Source organism: Paramormyrops kingsleyae, chromosome 11 (genome assembly GCF_048594095.1).
Source record: "Paramormyrops kingsleyae isolate MSU_618 chromosome 11, PKINGS_0.4, whole genome shotgun sequence".
Lineage (NCBI taxonomy): Eukaryota > Metazoa > Chordata > Actinopteri > Osteoglossiformes > Mormyridae > Paramormyrops > Paramormyrops kingsleyae.
The window spans coordinates 6,999,958-7,016,209 of record NC_132807.1 but is presented as its reverse complement, the minus strand read 5'-3'; the positions used below and the strand labels follow the sequence as shown (position 1 = coordinate 7,016,209).

Genomic DNA, 16,252 nt, shown 5'->3' with positions numbered 1-16,252 from the left:
TTAATCCACAAAGTTGCCCGTCAGTGCAGAGAATAAATTAGTGAAATGTATGATAAATAATAGTGTGTGTGCCCTGCCATGGGTTGGCGCCCCATCCTGGGTTGTTCGCCGCCTTGCCCCTGTAGCCTCCGGGATAGGCTCCGGACCCTCCCCAACCCTGAATAGGTGGAAAATGGATGGATGGTTACAGAGGATGGATGATAAAATAGTGAAGTAGGTCATCAGCAATGCTACCTGCTATGTCCTCGTGCATGTTTAATGACTCAGAGGTATCATGTCTTTTTCCTCATCTATCTCATTTTCTCCGGATCAGAGAGCAGCGCAGTGCTTCGACACTGCTAGGGTTGTGGGTTCGATTCCTGCCCTATAAGGTCCCCATATTTATGTGGCTTACAGAGACAGGCCTACAGCAACAGGAGAGGTTAAGTTTATTACATTTAAAACTTGCATTTTGGAATCAGCTGAACACTGCCATAAATCAGCATGTGATCAGGAAAAGGGAAATAAATATATATATAAATGTATAATTGATTTGGAGTCAGTCCTGCGCCTAGTAGTAGGCCTCTCTGATTTTGGCCTGCAGGCTATCGCAGGTCTTCTTGGCATCTCCAAGCAGCATGCCGGTGTTGGCCTTGTAGAAAATGGGGTTGTCCACCGCAGCATATCCCACGCCAAGTGTGCGCTTCATCACGATCACCTGTGTCAGGAGGATGGTCACCGTTAATTTGGTATACTTAGGCAAGATGCTGTCAGATTGTACCAGCTCTGTGTTGCATATTCCTGAGCGGTACTACACATTTTGTTAAATGCACTTATTAGAAATGTTATTGTGCTGTATTCTGAGCTGTGGATAGCCACAAACATCTGATGGACAGCATGATCGTCTGATAGCAGTTATGATGGGTACCTGTACTAATGACAATAGAGCAAGTATCAGTGCCAGTGGGGTTGCCAGGTTGGCACCAGCTCCCCTGAAATAGGCAGCTGACCAGAGCATTGTAATTAAGTAAACAGTACCCTAGCTGAGGAGCTGAACTCAAGATGAGAAGGGTTGCCAGGCCTTACCTGCTTGGACTTCCAGACTTCCAGCACGGGCATGCCTGCTATGATGGAGTTGGGGTCTTCCTGGGCCGCTGAGTTTACAGTGTCATTTGCACCGATGACCAGTGCGAGATCCGTTTCTGCACCAATAAAGGAGACCTTTAATCTCGACGGAGCTGCAGTAACTTAGGACACCAACAGGCACAATCAAAGAGAAACAGCCATGAGGCAGCGATTTACCGTCGCCCAGCTCGCTGTATGCAACATGAATGAAACCACATGTAAGCTTTACACTGCAGGGCAGTTCACTCTAAACTACCTTAATATTCAGCTGCCTGCTGGCCTCACATGTGTAAGCTGAATTACATGACTTTAATCTGAAAATGTGCCTGGATAATATAAGTATTAGAGTTGTTTTTCTGCTTGTTCGCTCCGCATGAAAAACCCTGTTTATCTCAAACGCTTGCACTAATTTCTGCACGGGCCGTGCAGCTTGTCAGAAATGAGACACTACAGCCATCCCAGACGATCTGTTTTTCTGCCCTTTCTGGGTCCGTGAGAGAGTGCGAAACACAAGCTTATTCTGTCAACCTGGAAAGTCTTCGTTGATCTCATCCATCTCCAACACGACATCGTACGGGACTCCTGCCTCGGCTAGAAGCACATTCAGCTGGCCCGGCATGCGACCAGCTACGGGGTGAATGCCAAACCTGGGTCAAAAAAGGCCGCATTCAGATCCACAACATCACTGATAGCGAGGCCAAGAATACCTTTGACGTCATGTGTAGTCTGGCAGATGTGGTCCAGCCCATAGATACAGCCTTTGTTTGTTATATTCATAGGAGCTTTTCCAAAGCTTTCGTCTCATTTTGATAATTTCCTTACATAAATCTGGACAAATATTCTGCAGCATTGCACCTTGTTTAAATAAAGACACTGCATTATTATTTTAAAAAATAAAAAAAAAGTAATTAATTACTTTGTGTACTGAACAAGCATAATTTTATAACAGAGTATATTTTAAAGCCCTTATTTATAAATTATGATGGCACGAAGTAGTAATTCTTGGTTTGAATCTGTAGTGTAATAGTATAAAAATGTCTGTCAAATAAATATATGTGACTATACACTTTAAACAGCATGGACCTGTAAATATTAATTTCAGTAAAACGGGATGTTTTTGATCACATTTTTTCTTTTAATAGGTCATAGAACCTTTTTCAGATTTTCCCAGTGTTCCCATTTGATTTTACCAGCTCCCCTGGCAAGGAGGCATAGCAACCATCCTACCTGACCGTCTTCCCCTGCTCTCTGAGCATCTTCACCATGTCAGCGATTGGATACTGAGCCTTGGCAGCGCACAAACCCCAGCCTATCAGAATGTCAGGAGGAGCTTGTTACAATTGTGTATAATTATGACTATCCATCCATCCATCCATCCATTTATTTACTTTCCACAACCGCTTAATATTTTGTATTTACATGTGGTCATATAAAGCATTCAATACATTTTAGACTGCATATTATTGCACTGACATGCTGTCACCAGAGCTGCGATTTGGTTGCATTTTGCTCTGATTTTGAGTTGGAACTGGAAATATTTCTTTCATGTCTCCACATTCAGTTGATTTAGATTTTTGGAAAGAAGAAAAATGATTATAGAGTTTATACTGCAATTTTCTGCAAATAATATGAATTTTTGGCCATGTTTAAAGAGTTCTGTTTTGTGGTTCTGGACTTGCACTGATTTTGTGTTTACCTACATCTAGGGCAGAATGCAAGCACTGTCATACTACTGATCAAATATCTACACTCCGAATGCTGTCAAGATACAACAAATAACATGGTCATAAATAAACACATCCAGCCCAATGGGAGAGCCTCTCTTCATGAATTGTTTCTAGACTTTTCCTGTCCCCAATCCTTGATGGCAACATATCCAAAGCCTTACGCAATCTTGCGTGCAAGTTGCTAACCGCTCACTCTGTCAGGGTGACCACTACTGCCAGACACGGGGGGAGCGGCAGGTTAATTCTTAAGGAGATCCCCCTCGGGGCAGCCACCTGCCAGTGAAGCAGCCATATCCTTCGATTTCTCCGTTCCCTGTTTGTAATCAGCTTCTTTAGCCTTACTGCGCTCTTTCCGTGATAAAGCAGAAAACTGGGATTGCCGCTTTAGGTCTTTCCTTCAGCTGCCTCCCTTCGTTAATTGATTCAACACGTTTGAACTGGCCCTGCTCTTTCGCAGTGTTGTTACAAACAAGAGCAAGAAAAGCAAACTTGAGCCACATGTTTTCTGTTGTGCACTTGAACTTTCGCCTGTGAACTTTCCACAAGGGGTTTCTCTGCTGTCTAATTCTTCTCTTTCATTAAAAACAACCAAAAGGAACTGAAGCAGCGCTAATAGAGGAATCCTCGACCAACTGCTGTTAAAGGATGCCACCGCAAACAGCACCCACATTAATCATACAGTTCTACATATTATCATCTGGCAGCCAATGACATCTGCTTTGACTATCTCTGGCCATTTTTACAGATCGCATGTGACGGTTTTACCCATATATTCATCATGCACTTGAGTGAAACGCAAAGAGTTTGTGCTTGAAAATACTCCCGCCTAGTGGTCACAGAGTACTTTGTCATCTCTCCACCACGATCCTGGTTGAACATGACAGAAGCGTTCTGGTTATGTCTCTTACCAGGCGTGATGATGATGCTGTTTGCTTCTTTAATCATCTCAATGGACTGATCCACATTGACCTCCGTATGAGTGCCCACAATCTCCATTGGCTTACCACCGGCCGTGGATGTTGTGCCGTACCCTCCCAGAATCACGTTGGGCAGCGAGCGATTCATGGCCTGTATTGAGATGCGTAGTTAGTGTCGCAGTTCACGTGCTAAGGCTTCCCCCATTCTCAGCAAAGATGCATTATCCTGGAGTGCATGCACTCACCACACACATGATGTACGACAAGATGGCTCCGGAAGAGCCAATGAGCGCCCCAACGATGGTCATGAGGTTATTGTCCAGCAGGAAGCCCTCCGCGCATAGCGCCCAACCCGAATAGCTGTTGAGAACTGTGATGACCACAGGCATGTCGGCACCCCCGATGGCCGCAGTCAGAGTGACACCCTGAGGACAACATGGCACATTGGCTAGGACAGGTTTCCCAGTCCCAAAGGACCACTCCGTACGCTGGATTACAGTCATACTAAGCTCAGTTCATTAGCCTTGACTGCAGTGTTGACTGATCATATACTTCATGTCAAACTAAATCAACACCACCTGAGGAACAGTTATCACTATACTTCACTCTTCCATCCATTTTCTAAACCTGCTTGTCCTTTACAAGGACGCTGGGGTCTGGAGCTGATCACGAAATCTATAGGCACAATCAGGCAAAATTGTCTATATTACAAATGCCTCTTATAATGAATATTTTATGTAATATTATTTTAATCAATCAATCCTTAATAATTTAGAATAATAGGGTAGAATTTGAAAGTTGCAGTGAGTCCTTTAGCAATGCATTTGACAGATTAAAAAAAATCTGGTTCACTCAATTTAGAGTGCAATCAAGGATAATTAAATAGCTCAGTCAGAACAAGATCCAGCAAACAAAGTGGACTGCCAGCTCCAGGATCTCCATCCATGGACATCCACGGACCCAGGTCCTGCTGGCAGAGATGCCCTGGTGCTGGCTTCTATAAGTCACTCATGCCCTGAAGACGCTGAATCTCTGATGACCTAGTCTGTAGAACCTGGGACTTTGTTTATCTCCATTAACGACTGAATACCACAAGGTACACATATCACCTTACTGCATTTTAATGTTCTAGGAAAACATGTTTATGAGAAAGATGTAAAGTATTTCGGAGAACCTCCCACGATCTTACCATGATGGTAGAGAGCCCAGACACACCCACCAGGCAGCCCATGCCCGTCGCGTAGCTGGAGCTCAGCATGTAGGGCACCAGGCCACCCACGGAGGCCGCCATCAGACCAGCGTTCAGCATGTGCCGGCCAGGCAGCAGCAGCGGAGCCGAGTCCAGGATGCCTGGAGGCATAAGCACAAGACAAGGATCTCAAAAAACACGGTAGGAGATGAAAGCAGGGGAGATGTGGTCCTCAAGACTGAAGATCAGCTCCGGAATTTCAATCGGCCGGCATGTGCGCGTTTCCCAGGAAAGGGGAAACTCCGCGAGGCCCGGTATTGATAACAGACAACGGCGTGGAGATTCACCACAAGGTCTGCTTTGCATTACCGATCTTGCTAACATAACCCAAATTTATCATAAAAACCCAAGTCAGTCATTAGACCAAATACCTAGAGGCATTCCAAAGACTGCTCTTCTTAGAAAAATTACTTTGTTATTTCCTCTGGAGTCCCTTAAATTACATGAGCATCGTTTCAAGCCATCTTTCTGAGCTCATAATCTCAAACTTTCCTCTCCAGGTTTTTTTTTATACAACTGACTTTTTCAGCCCAATTGAAGACTGTAGGACTGCCAATAAAATCACAGAAATTTCCCATATTTGACTTCTCACAAATCAATAATATTCAACTCAGGTCTCTCCTAGTGTAAGCAATTAAAACAGAGCAAAACAAATATATGAAGACATGGAGTTGCGGTACTTGAGTACGGTCTCGAGTCCACATATGAATTGACTCGGTCTTGTCATGCACTCAGGTGAATTTTTGCTCAGTGTTGACTCACACTTGAACACTCATGATGATCATCAAATACTGAGGTGCGAATTTCTACCGACTTCTGGAAAGGAAGCATACAGACAGGTACGTAATTCTAGCAAACTCAGTTGGACTAAATGTCCGGCCAAAATTTGTTTTATATAGCACTCTATTGATGGCTATCCTGCTAGTAAGCCAATGTCTCGTAATAATAATTATTGTTGTACCTTATTAACCCCTTTTTCACATTACCCACCTTGGTCTCCAGAGAGACACAGTTGAGAGTGAAGTAGTTATCAGATCACAGGTTCATCCAGTGTTCAGAACACCTGCAGTAGTTATATTTGAAGGTCTTACTCAAGGGCCTAATGGTGATGTGATTGATCTGCCGGGAGCAGGAATCAAACCAGCCATTTTTCTGACAGGGGAGCTGTAAAGCTCAGAGCACTTGTTGTTATCAAAAGTAACATGCCATTGTAGTGTGCAGACTCCCAATGACAGAAATATCACACATAGTTTCTTACATAGTAGATCTGGCACTGAACACTATGTGTGCACTTTATCTATATTATGTGAAATTTTAAGAAACTATGAAACATTAATAAGTTCGAAAGAAACTTTGTATTGTTTTATGCGCCAATTGTTAACCAATTCTAACCACTGTTCAGCAGGATGCAGTCTTGTAACCATGTAATTAATAATTGCTACAGGACGTAGTGGAGGTGTGTTTCTGTTATATTTGTGTTTGACAAATATTTTTTAGTTGAAAACAATTGTTTCTTAGTTAGTAAAGTAAATTATTTAAATATAAAAATGTGAGGTATTTGTTTAGTTTTCAGTTTATAGTCTTTGAATTTAAGATTCATGGCCTAGAACTGAACTTGTGTGCTTTCTCAAATTGGAATCGGACTCGTTCGTGTCTCGGACTCGTTCGTGTCTCGGACTCGTTCCTGTCTCGGACTCGTTCGTGTCTCGGACTCGTTCGTGTCTCGGACTCGTTCCTGTCTCGGACTCGTTCGTGTCTCGGACTCGTTCGTGTCTCGGACTTGCCCCCCACTGGACTCGATCTTCACTTGAACTCAATCCGTTAAAGATATGGGTTTTACTTGCACTTTAAACAGCACTGTAAATATATATACAAAATCATTTGTTTGTATTATCCTGATAATTTGCATACGGTTATCGAAAGCATATAGATATTGTTGGCTTTAAAATTCCCAGAGTGTGTGATTGTCTGTCTGCCCTGTAACAGACCCGCACCCCATCCAAGGTGTCCCTGCCCTGTGCTCCCATCCTCACCGTCGCCCTCTACTGGTTGTGCAGTTATGAAAGCTGGCTAGCAGTGGAGAGAAACGCACCCTGAAGCTTGCCATATGCCACCAGGGAGCCGCTGAAGGTGACGCCCCCGATGTAGGTGCCTAGGTAGGCCACGGTCTTCACCATGTTGGCGGCAGGGTGCGTGTCCAGGTGGGGGTGCTCAATCATGAACTCAGCAATGCAGGTGAGCACAGCTGCTAGTCCCACCAGGCTGTGGAAGGCAGCTACCAGCTGGGGCAGGTCAGAGATCTCAATGCGCTTGGCGACTGTCAGACCTGAAGGCCAGAACAATAAAACAGAGTGACAGAATTATAATTACCTAGCATAGGGACAAGGGAAAAAACAGACAAATGCATTTGAATTTCCATATATTCTATGACAGTGTTTCTAAACCCGGTCCACGAAGACCCCTTGCCAGTCCATGTTTTTGCTCCCTCCCAGCTCCCTACTAAACAATCCACATTTTTGTGAAAAACACATGGACTGTCTGGGAGTCCACAAGCACTGGGTTGGGAAACACTGTTCTATCACACAGAACATTTTTTAATACAGAATGTATTATGGCACGTTAATTCCCAGTTTTAAAAAGCCAGCCCACATGGACATCCCAATAAAAAATAAAAAATTTTAAAGCTTCTTGTAAGCTTTTTGTTATCCAAGACCAAACAGGGCTGTACTGGAAAGAAAAATACGGACAGTCTGGGGTTCCCCAAGGACGGGTTTGGAAAACACTGTTCTATGATACTGAACATTTTTTGATGTGCATACAGTACAATATGGTGCATTAATTCCTGCTTTTAAAAAGCCGGCCGACATAGAAATCCCAATAAAGCCTTCCATTATCCAAAAGCTTAAACTGGGCTCTGCTGGACAATGACTGGATACTAGGTATGTGGGTTCCCACTGTCCTCTTGAGATCCAGTAATTCATTTTTGTCCTCTGTAGAAGACATTATGTTCTTGCTGATATCTTTCATACAATACATGCTGCTCTATTATGTCATGCTGTTCCTTTAAGAAGCTGTAAGGTGACATCACATGTGTGGGGTGTGATTTTGTCAACCTCCTCTTCCCGTCAAATCAAAATTTTAATCAATATTAAAAAACAATTTTTGCCTGGATCTCCAGGAGGACCTCAGGCCCCTCTTTCAGGCCCCTGTTTAAATGGAAAAGACAGGCTAAGCAGTGAGATTAAAAAATTAGTTCCTTTCCATTCCTGCCGACTACGTAAATACAAAAAGTCACCTGACCCTCAACATCCAGCCTCTTAAGATAAGAAACATGGTGTCTGAAGGTATAGAATATTTGTCTCCAACACGCCATCTTTCCTCTCCCACATCTTCACCTTTGTCATTGTTATTTTTATTTATTTACTTTTTTTTTTACCTTAATGTTATAATACATCCCTAAAGTGCCAGGTACAAAACCTTCCTTAAGGACAGTGCTTTGAAGGTTACTATTATGCAGTGCATGGCAAAGAGAAATCTTTTGACTCAATTAGCAATGAACATGTCAGAGAATTACAAACATCAAAGGCCAAAGAACGCCATACGATGTGGACTTAAAGCAAATGCAAACATAATAAAGTGTAAGAGAATGCACTGGGCTTAACCATCTGAAGGCGTCTGTGAGTGCCCACTGATTTCTACCAGCTGCTTGCATTCATCAGAGAATTAAATGCTCATTTGTTACATCAGCTACACTGCAGGCCAACCCAGGTGATTAATGCTAAAATATAGTATTTTCCATCTTTCAGATCATTCTTAGAAACAAGAACAGCAAGAAAATTATGGAATTAACATCAAAGGCTGTGATGTTTATGACCTAAATATACTTAAGGCAGGAGATTAACTGTGCTTTTAAAGCTTTAAGAGTGGTAATGCCTTCTTTCATCCCCTATCTTTATGTTTTTGATGTAATGTAACCCTTATGAATGTAGAAATACCATAAATGCCTGAGAAATTTGCACTGACTGTTTACTACCACGACACTTAATGCTGCATTTGATCAGTCATACTGGTCCTGCTTATATCTAAGGCATCGTTAATGTAATCCAGTGATGTCTTGTGATTTTGAGGTTTTCCGTAAGTGTGCTATGATAAAGTGTCAAGTCTGTCTTTTGATGTTGCCTTGCTTTAAAATTTCAGTTTTTAATAATGACAGCAGTTTGAACACCTGACCGTAGTTGGCGGTAGCGAATTAAGCGGCCGCTGTACCCACCGATCGTTCCCCCAGTGGCCATTGCCAGGGACATCTGAGAGAGCAGCTCGGGGGAGGGTTTGAGGGCCCCCAGGGTGGCTGCGAGGCCCCCAGCCACTCCGATGATGCCGAGGGCATTTCCCAGCCTGGAGGTGCCCTGTGCGGACAGCCCCGCCAGCGCTCCCACGCAGCACAGCCCAGAGCCGAGATATATCATCTGCAGATGGGAAAACACAGCCATCTTGGCGATGAGCATCAAACTGGCGTTAGGGATAATCTCAGCTACTCAGAGGCCAGAGAATGTGTTCAACACAGCCTGTCAACACTCCTCCTGTCTCTCTTGTGCCCGTTACACGCATACAGTATTTACTCCACTGAATTCATGTTTCTGTCGCTCTTTTCCCTATTGATGTATTTCCCACCTGCTCGATGTTGTAGCCGCCCAGGATGCTAGCGCCGTATCCACCTATGAAGGCAGCGCCAGGGATGCCGTACAGGTAGTTATACTCGGGGGGGTCTGTGGGCCTTTTGAACATGTCCAGCATCCTCTGAGTGATGAGGAAGCCGCCTGTAGGCAGACAGTGACACAAGGCAAGATATGTGATGTGGAGGTAAAACACTTTATGTGGAGACATGAGACGGAGATACACGATGGAGTCACATGATATGCGGTCACATGGTGTGGAGTCACATGGCAGCGTAATGAGTGAAAGAACAGAGTGAAAGTGTAGAGTGCTGATAACCCAAGCAAATGGCTGGCAAAAGTGGCAGGCCTCGCAGTAAGGCTGTCAGCCCTGCCTGGGGGCCCTTACCCGCAATGTTTATGGAGGAGACGAAGGCTGCCAACAGGGCCAGGGTCTCCGGGATGCTGGAGGGGGTGAGACCCCCACCCATTAGTGCCAAACCACCCACTGCAGTCAGGCCTGCAGAGAGAAATGTGGCCTTTCACATTGATACGTCTGCACCCAAGTGGGGACTCATTCATTTCTATGGGGAAAACTCTAATCCCAACAATGACAACCTTAACCCCTACCCAGCCCTAACCTTAACCAAACAAAATGCAAGACTTTTGTCTTTTTTCCCTTTTTGACTGCATTCACAGATCTTTGTGGAGATCTCAGAAATGGTCCCCAAAACGTCAAAATAACAAAATTTCATCACATTGTGGAGGACCCCACAATGTAATATAAACCTAATCCACACACACAGACTCACACACACACACACACGCGAGTGCAGTCCCTGACCTGAGATGGCATTGGTAACAGACATCAGCGGGGAGTGCAGGGCAGGGGTGACCCCCCAGACGGTGTGGTAGCCCACGATCCCGGCCAGGCCGAATGTGGTCACCATCTGCGTAAAGGCAGCGTTGGGGGAGACAACGCCGAGTCCAAGCACTGCGGAAAGACCTGGGGAGCAGAGGGGGTGGGGTGGGGGGACGTTCTACCTGAGTCTCCTGTCCAGGACCCTGGGCTTCCTAACAAGGGCCAAAATTGGCCCGGCAGTGTTTCCTGAGAGCTGCATCTAACAATAATATCACGTGTACTTTTTGTACAGCCAAGGTGAACAGCAAAAAAAGGGAAAAACTCAACTGGATGCCTGGTCCTAAAAAACAAGTACCTAGAGACCAAACGATTTTGAAACAGCAGTATCTGGCTTTCCTGTGGATCCCTTTCCAGGCCCCAGTTACTGAGACCACATGGGCATTATTTACCGACTGCGCACACGGGCATGTCAGTGGCATGCAGAGGCCGGACGCAGCACCGCTGACCTGCCGTGTAGATGCAGGCGGACGTCATGGTTCGCCTGAAGGGGGAGATCTCAGCCAGCTTCTCGGCGTTGAGTTCTGCCACCGTTTTCTGTTTGAGCGGAGCTGGAGGAGGGGAAGTCTTTGGCAATGGAGATGGGAAAAGATTTTTGCCGTCCTAGAAAGTGCAACATTAAAATAAAGTCGTTACATTCAAAAGACATTTTAGAACATTATTCCTGTTCATCTAGCACAGGCTATTAGACAATCCCATTATCTATCACTGTTTCACAGTGGGGAGCTTGCTTGGAAAACATAATTAACATATTAAAGTAAAATAAAAATAATTGAAAATTACATTTAATGTACTACTAATTTCTGTTTTCTACATTCCCAGGTGCCTTGCCAGTTGCCGTGTTTTGGTAATAAAAGAAGCACATTTTGCGGTTTGGATGGTTCAGCCCATTCAGAAACAAAGAAAAACAGGGCTCAGGGTGGGCAAACTGACAAGGAATTTTATGTTTGAAAAAGGGACTTAATGTCGCCCCCTGCTGTAAAAACACAGCAGACTTACCTTCATGACCACGGTGCCCCGAACGACATGGTCGACTGTTCCATAATCAAAATCATCCTTGGGCTCAAAGTAAAAGTATTCCTTGTCGGGACTGATGGCCTTCAGTAATTTCAAAATATTATTTGAGTACAGTGAGCTGGCTTGTGTGGCCATCCGGCTTGGCAGATCTGTGTACCCAACGTGTGTCACGCCCTGACAATAGATGGAAAAAAACGGTCACACAGTGCAGATAACTTGCAACCACATCCTCCAGATCTCACTCCTCTTCTTCTTCCTGCCAAGATATGAGAAGATATTTAAGAAATGCTCACCTTGTGAACGTATAGCTCTCCAGGTTTTGTGGTCTCTATGTTGCCCCCAGCCTCAGCAGCTAGATCCACCACCACGGAGCCATCCCTCATGGACTCGACCATTTCGGTCTTGATAAGGATGGGAGCTCTCTTTCCTGCAGGAGGGGAATGTCAGACTTACAGCACTGTTGGGAGTGGTCATGGATGGGCGTGGTGCTCACCTGGAATGAGCGCAGTGGTAATGATGATGTCCACGTCTTTACACTGTTTGGCAAACAGCACCATCTCCGCCTCGATGAACTCCTTGGACATCTCCTTGGCATAGCCGCCGACGCCCTCCCCGGACTCCTTCATATCCACCTCTAGGGGCTCAGCCCCGAATGACTTAAACTGCTCCAGGGCAGCAGGTCTGGGGGCAGGGAAATGAAGCACAGTACATACTCAGAAGAGCGCAACCTTGTCTGCAAGGTAATTAGTGCAAAAAGTCACGCCTTGGTCACCTGGTGTCAAATCCCCTCACGATGGCACCCATCGATTTGGCGGCCCCAGCTGCAGACAGACCTGCAACGCCACCACCGATCACCAGGACCTGCACAGAGGGACCAAGGTGTCAACAGAAAGTGCTCCAGATACAGTGAGGATCCGAATTTGCGTTTGATGTTATAGAGGTTCCTGTGCATGATCCCGCATTACGGTTAGACGTGACACAGGAGTGGAGGGTGCATACCTTGGCTGGTGGTACTTTCCCAGCAGCAGTGATCTGGCCAGTGAAAAATCTTCCAAAATGATTGGCTGCCAGGACAACAGCCTTGTACCTAAACAAAATAAAGCCCAATCAAGGCAGCAATCTTCCATCTATCCATAACAATGTATGCCGTACAGGGTCACACCTGAAACCTATCCCTGGAAGCACAGTGCTCAAGATACCCTGGATGAGATGCAAGTCCAAGGCTGGGCACTCGCTCAAACAATATGGGCAATTTAGAGACATCAGTTCATCAAATCACATGTTTTTGGACTGGAGTGCCTGGGAAAACCTGCACAAATATTCTGGACATGTAACTATGCCAGGCAGTATCTTCTGCTGGTCCTCCCATAAAGATACATTATCTCACCCTGCAATGTTGGCCATGGAGCTCAGTGCATCATAACCTTGAGCTATTGTGACCCTCGGCACCTGGTCCATGGCCAGGACGGTACACTTCTGGCTGGAGAGCTTCTCCATGAGGTCAGGATTTTGTGCTGGGTAGATGAAGCTCACGAGTGTGGACCTGGGCCTGAGCAATTCAGCCTCGTGCCTCCCCATGGCGTCATTAAACACTGGTGCTCGTACCTGCAACCAGAGGCAAAATGAAGACACAAAGATATTTCCATGATAAACCCATGTGGGTCTATTACGGGCCATTAGGACCCTGCATAATTGAAGCAACAGTTTGTTTCACATTGTCTGCAGTAAATTTTACTTGCTCTTGGTGGGTGTTGGACTTTGAAAGGGCTACACTTTGCCATCGATTTAGTTCATAAGTCTTATGGATACAATGTTTCAGCACAGTCAAGGGGTGGAGGGTGTCGAGCTTGGTGACCTCAGGATCATATCTTTGCTTTTTGCAGATGTTTTCCTGTTGAATTCAAAGAGCAGTAACCTTCAGCATACACTGAGGTAGTTTCGTCTCATCTCATCTCATCTCATTTCATCTCGTCTCAATTCAATTCAATTCAATTCACTTTATCCTCAATGGGCAATTAAAAAGGTGTGTGGATTAGCACAGCAGCCATTCACACATGACAATAAATACAGAATAAAAAGGACACATCGCTGTTAGGCAAACCTTAATGCTGTGTGTTCTGATAAAGTTCCATTAAAAACTTCCATTAAAAGTTCCTTTAATATGATGCCAAATCACAGATATTGAGACTTGAGTAGCTGGACAGTCCTGAGGACAACGGTTGTCCTTCTCCTCTGTGTCCTGCAACCTGGACAGCGAAGCCTGTGCCCTGAAGGGAGCCATTCAGACACAGGGAACAGGATGTGTGAGGGATCAAGATGCTGAGTACTGATTGGGCCACGAGAATCCTGGGAGTCAGAGGGTGTACTGCCCCCTCCAGGTTGGGGATGAGTTCCTGCCTCCCTCAAATGGAGAAGTTGATGTATCTCAGGGTCTTGTTTATGAATGAGGGTACAATGGAGCAGGAGATAGACAGGTGGATTGGTGCAGCTTTTGATTTACCAGTCAGTCTGCGTTTGGTCACGAGTTTTGTGTAGTGACCAAAAGAATAAGATCGCAGATACAAGCGGCGGAAATGCCTTTCCTTCTCAGGGTGTCTGGGCTCAGCCTAAGCGATAGGGTGAGGAGCTCAGACATTCAGGAGGGGCTCAAAGTAAAGCCGCTGCTCCTCTGCGTCAAAAGGAGTCAGTTGAGGTGGTTCGGGCATCTATGTAGGATGCCTTCTGGACGGCTCCTTGCGGAGGTGTTCCAGGCATGTCCAACCAGGAGGAGAGCCCGGGGCAGATCCAGGACACGCTGGAGAGATTATATTTCTTCGCTGGCCTGCAATTGCCTTGGTATTCCCCCGGTGGGGCTAGAGGAGGTGCTGGTGAGAGGGATGGATGGATGGATGGATCCACATGGGACTCCTTTTATCTTGAGCAATGTCACACTTTTTAATTATGTCAAACTAGATACACATAATACTCACCTTCAGGACAAGATCTGAATCGAAGCTACTCTGCGTGTCAACTATCGTGGCTCCAGCTTCCCTGTAATGCTCATCCGAGAACTTTGACTCCTCCCCAGCTCCTGTCTCCACCTGTACCCTGAAGCCCTGCTTGACCAGCGCCTGCACACCGGCCGGTGACACGGCCACTCTCCGCTCATTCTTGAAGGTTTCCTTGGGGATGCCCACAAGGACGTCTGAGTATCGAACACCTGGGAAGCAGACACACGTGGTAACGTTCATACTATGGTCCCACTCTGAGGCCTACCTACCAAGAAATACCAGTGTATTTGGGAAGATGACATTGATGATTAGATGGGAGCTACTAATAGGCCCATTCAATAACGAGTCACTTCCTGAGTCTTGACTGCAACAGCAAAAGGTCACAACTCCATTCCACCACAGCAACGAACCCAGATTATGTAAAGAATGACTGAACGGAAGTAGTACTTGACTGTACCATGATGATGGGGGGGGGGGGTGCTGTGTAGACAGCAAACACTGAATTGGAAGAAACCACTCAAAAGCTGGGGGTGGGTTAATAATATAAAGAAGTGCTGAATGTAGAAGAAGATGGTTTAAAAACAAAGTCTTCTACCACTTGCTTTAAAACGCTTCTTGTTTTAAGCTCTACCTCAAAAAAAGTACAGCAAAAGACGACAATACGAACGCAATCCCTGTTTGACAGGCCTTGCTCAGCCTGCTGATATATTCCATGCAGGGTCCAGTTTCACATATCTGTCCTTAATTGGCATGGTGAACTTCCAGCGCCAGCTAGACATTATTAGCAGCTGCTTGGCAGCCTGCCGCTCCCACAGCCCCGGACCGGGCCTCCCCTGCCTGGCCGGCTCGCAAGTTCCCTGTCCTTAACTAACGCGCGGAGGATCCAGCGACACACTGGGAGTCTCACACAGGCGGAAGGGCTGTGACCTTGCCTCAAGGTTCCTATGACAAAACGGTGCTCTGGACCAGAACAAAAAAACACAAAAGGCTGGAATGTGCCTTTCACCTTTACGCGACCTCTCCTGAATATAAACTTAAGTAAACATCAGCAAGCAGCAGCCAGTTTCTCAGTGGATGAGGTGGGGGTCTAATCCCACAGCGTTAAATTAACATCATCCACAACTTATTCTCTGATACGCTTTACACTGATTTAACTTGTTCAAGATCTAGACAACATTTGTTCATAAACTTTTGAAATAAACACAAAGAAGTGGAATGAAAGTAAACAACACTCAGCAGGAAGACTTCATACCGAAAATGAAATAAACAGGGAGTTTGCCAAGGGTATCTGTTCCATACCTTTGGAAGCTTGCTGGTTCCACAGGACAGGGAACGTTCTGAAGTATCTTATTCCAGAGATCTTCTGCAGGGCACCGGGATGCAGCAAGGGCACCGAGCAGCTGGACACGCATCGCAGCAGGGAGGACATGTCTCACGCGTCTGTCCTGCTCTTTACAGGTGCAGGTGTGCTACGGGAGAGGTGCGGTATCTGAGACAGAGCTCGCAATCAGATGTCAACAGGCATATTTTCTCAGGCAGAAAGCTGTCCCGGTTGCCCCGCGCACACTGTCAGCTCACAGGCCCAGGAACTGCAGTGTGACACTATAGCTCTCCAGGATACAGTGCCAACCAGTCATGTGGGACAGTCCAGATTCGCGAGAACTGGAAATGTGACGA

The 16,252-nt window shown here is 45.7% G+C and overlaps 1 protein-coding gene across 1 annotated transcript; it reads right to left on the bottom strand.

Annotated features, from left to right (window-relative positions):
- Positions 1-411: 411 nt before the first annotated feature.
- LOC111845011 (NAD(P) transhydrogenase, mitochondrial-like) lies at positions 412-16,176 on the bottom strand. The gene is made up of 21 exons (XM_023814040.2): positions 15,875-16,176; positions 14,555-14,784; positions 12,973-13,190; positions 12,585-12,672; positions 12,358-12,446; positions 12,079-12,266; positions 11,879-12,012; positions 11,568-11,759; positions 11,018-11,171; positions 10,494-10,655; positions 10,059-10,169; positions 9,669-9,814; positions 9,268-9,463; positions 7,090-7,323; positions 4,938-5,098; positions 3,994-4,173; positions 3,740-3,899; positions 2,332-2,413; positions 1,633-1,751; positions 1,066-1,181; positions 412-697 (listed from the first exon to the last, which is right to left on the bottom strand). The coding sequence occupies exons 1-21, from the start codon at positions 16,002-16,004 to the stop codon at positions 551-553; spliced, it is 3,237 nt and encodes a 1,078-aa protein (XP_023669808.2). The 5' UTR covers positions 16,005-16,176; the 3' UTR covers positions 412-550.
- Between the last annotated feature and the right edge of the window lie 76 nt (positions 16,177-16,252).

Excerpts from the sequence above, each read along its gene's own strand:
- LOC111845011 (XM_023814040.2), bottom strand. The coding sequence starts at position 16,004 with ATGTCCTCCCTGCTGCGATGCGTGTCCAGCTGCTCGGTGCCCTTGCTG. Across the intron at positions 11,760-11,878 it reads GAGAGCTATACGTTCACAAG|GGCGTGACACACGTTGGGTA; the intron begins GTGAGCATTTCT and ends ATCTATTGTCAG. Across the intron at positions 698-1,065 it reads AAGTCTGGAAGTCCAAGCAG|GTGATCGTGATGAAGCGCAC; the intron begins GTAAGGCCTGGC and ends CTCCTGACACAG.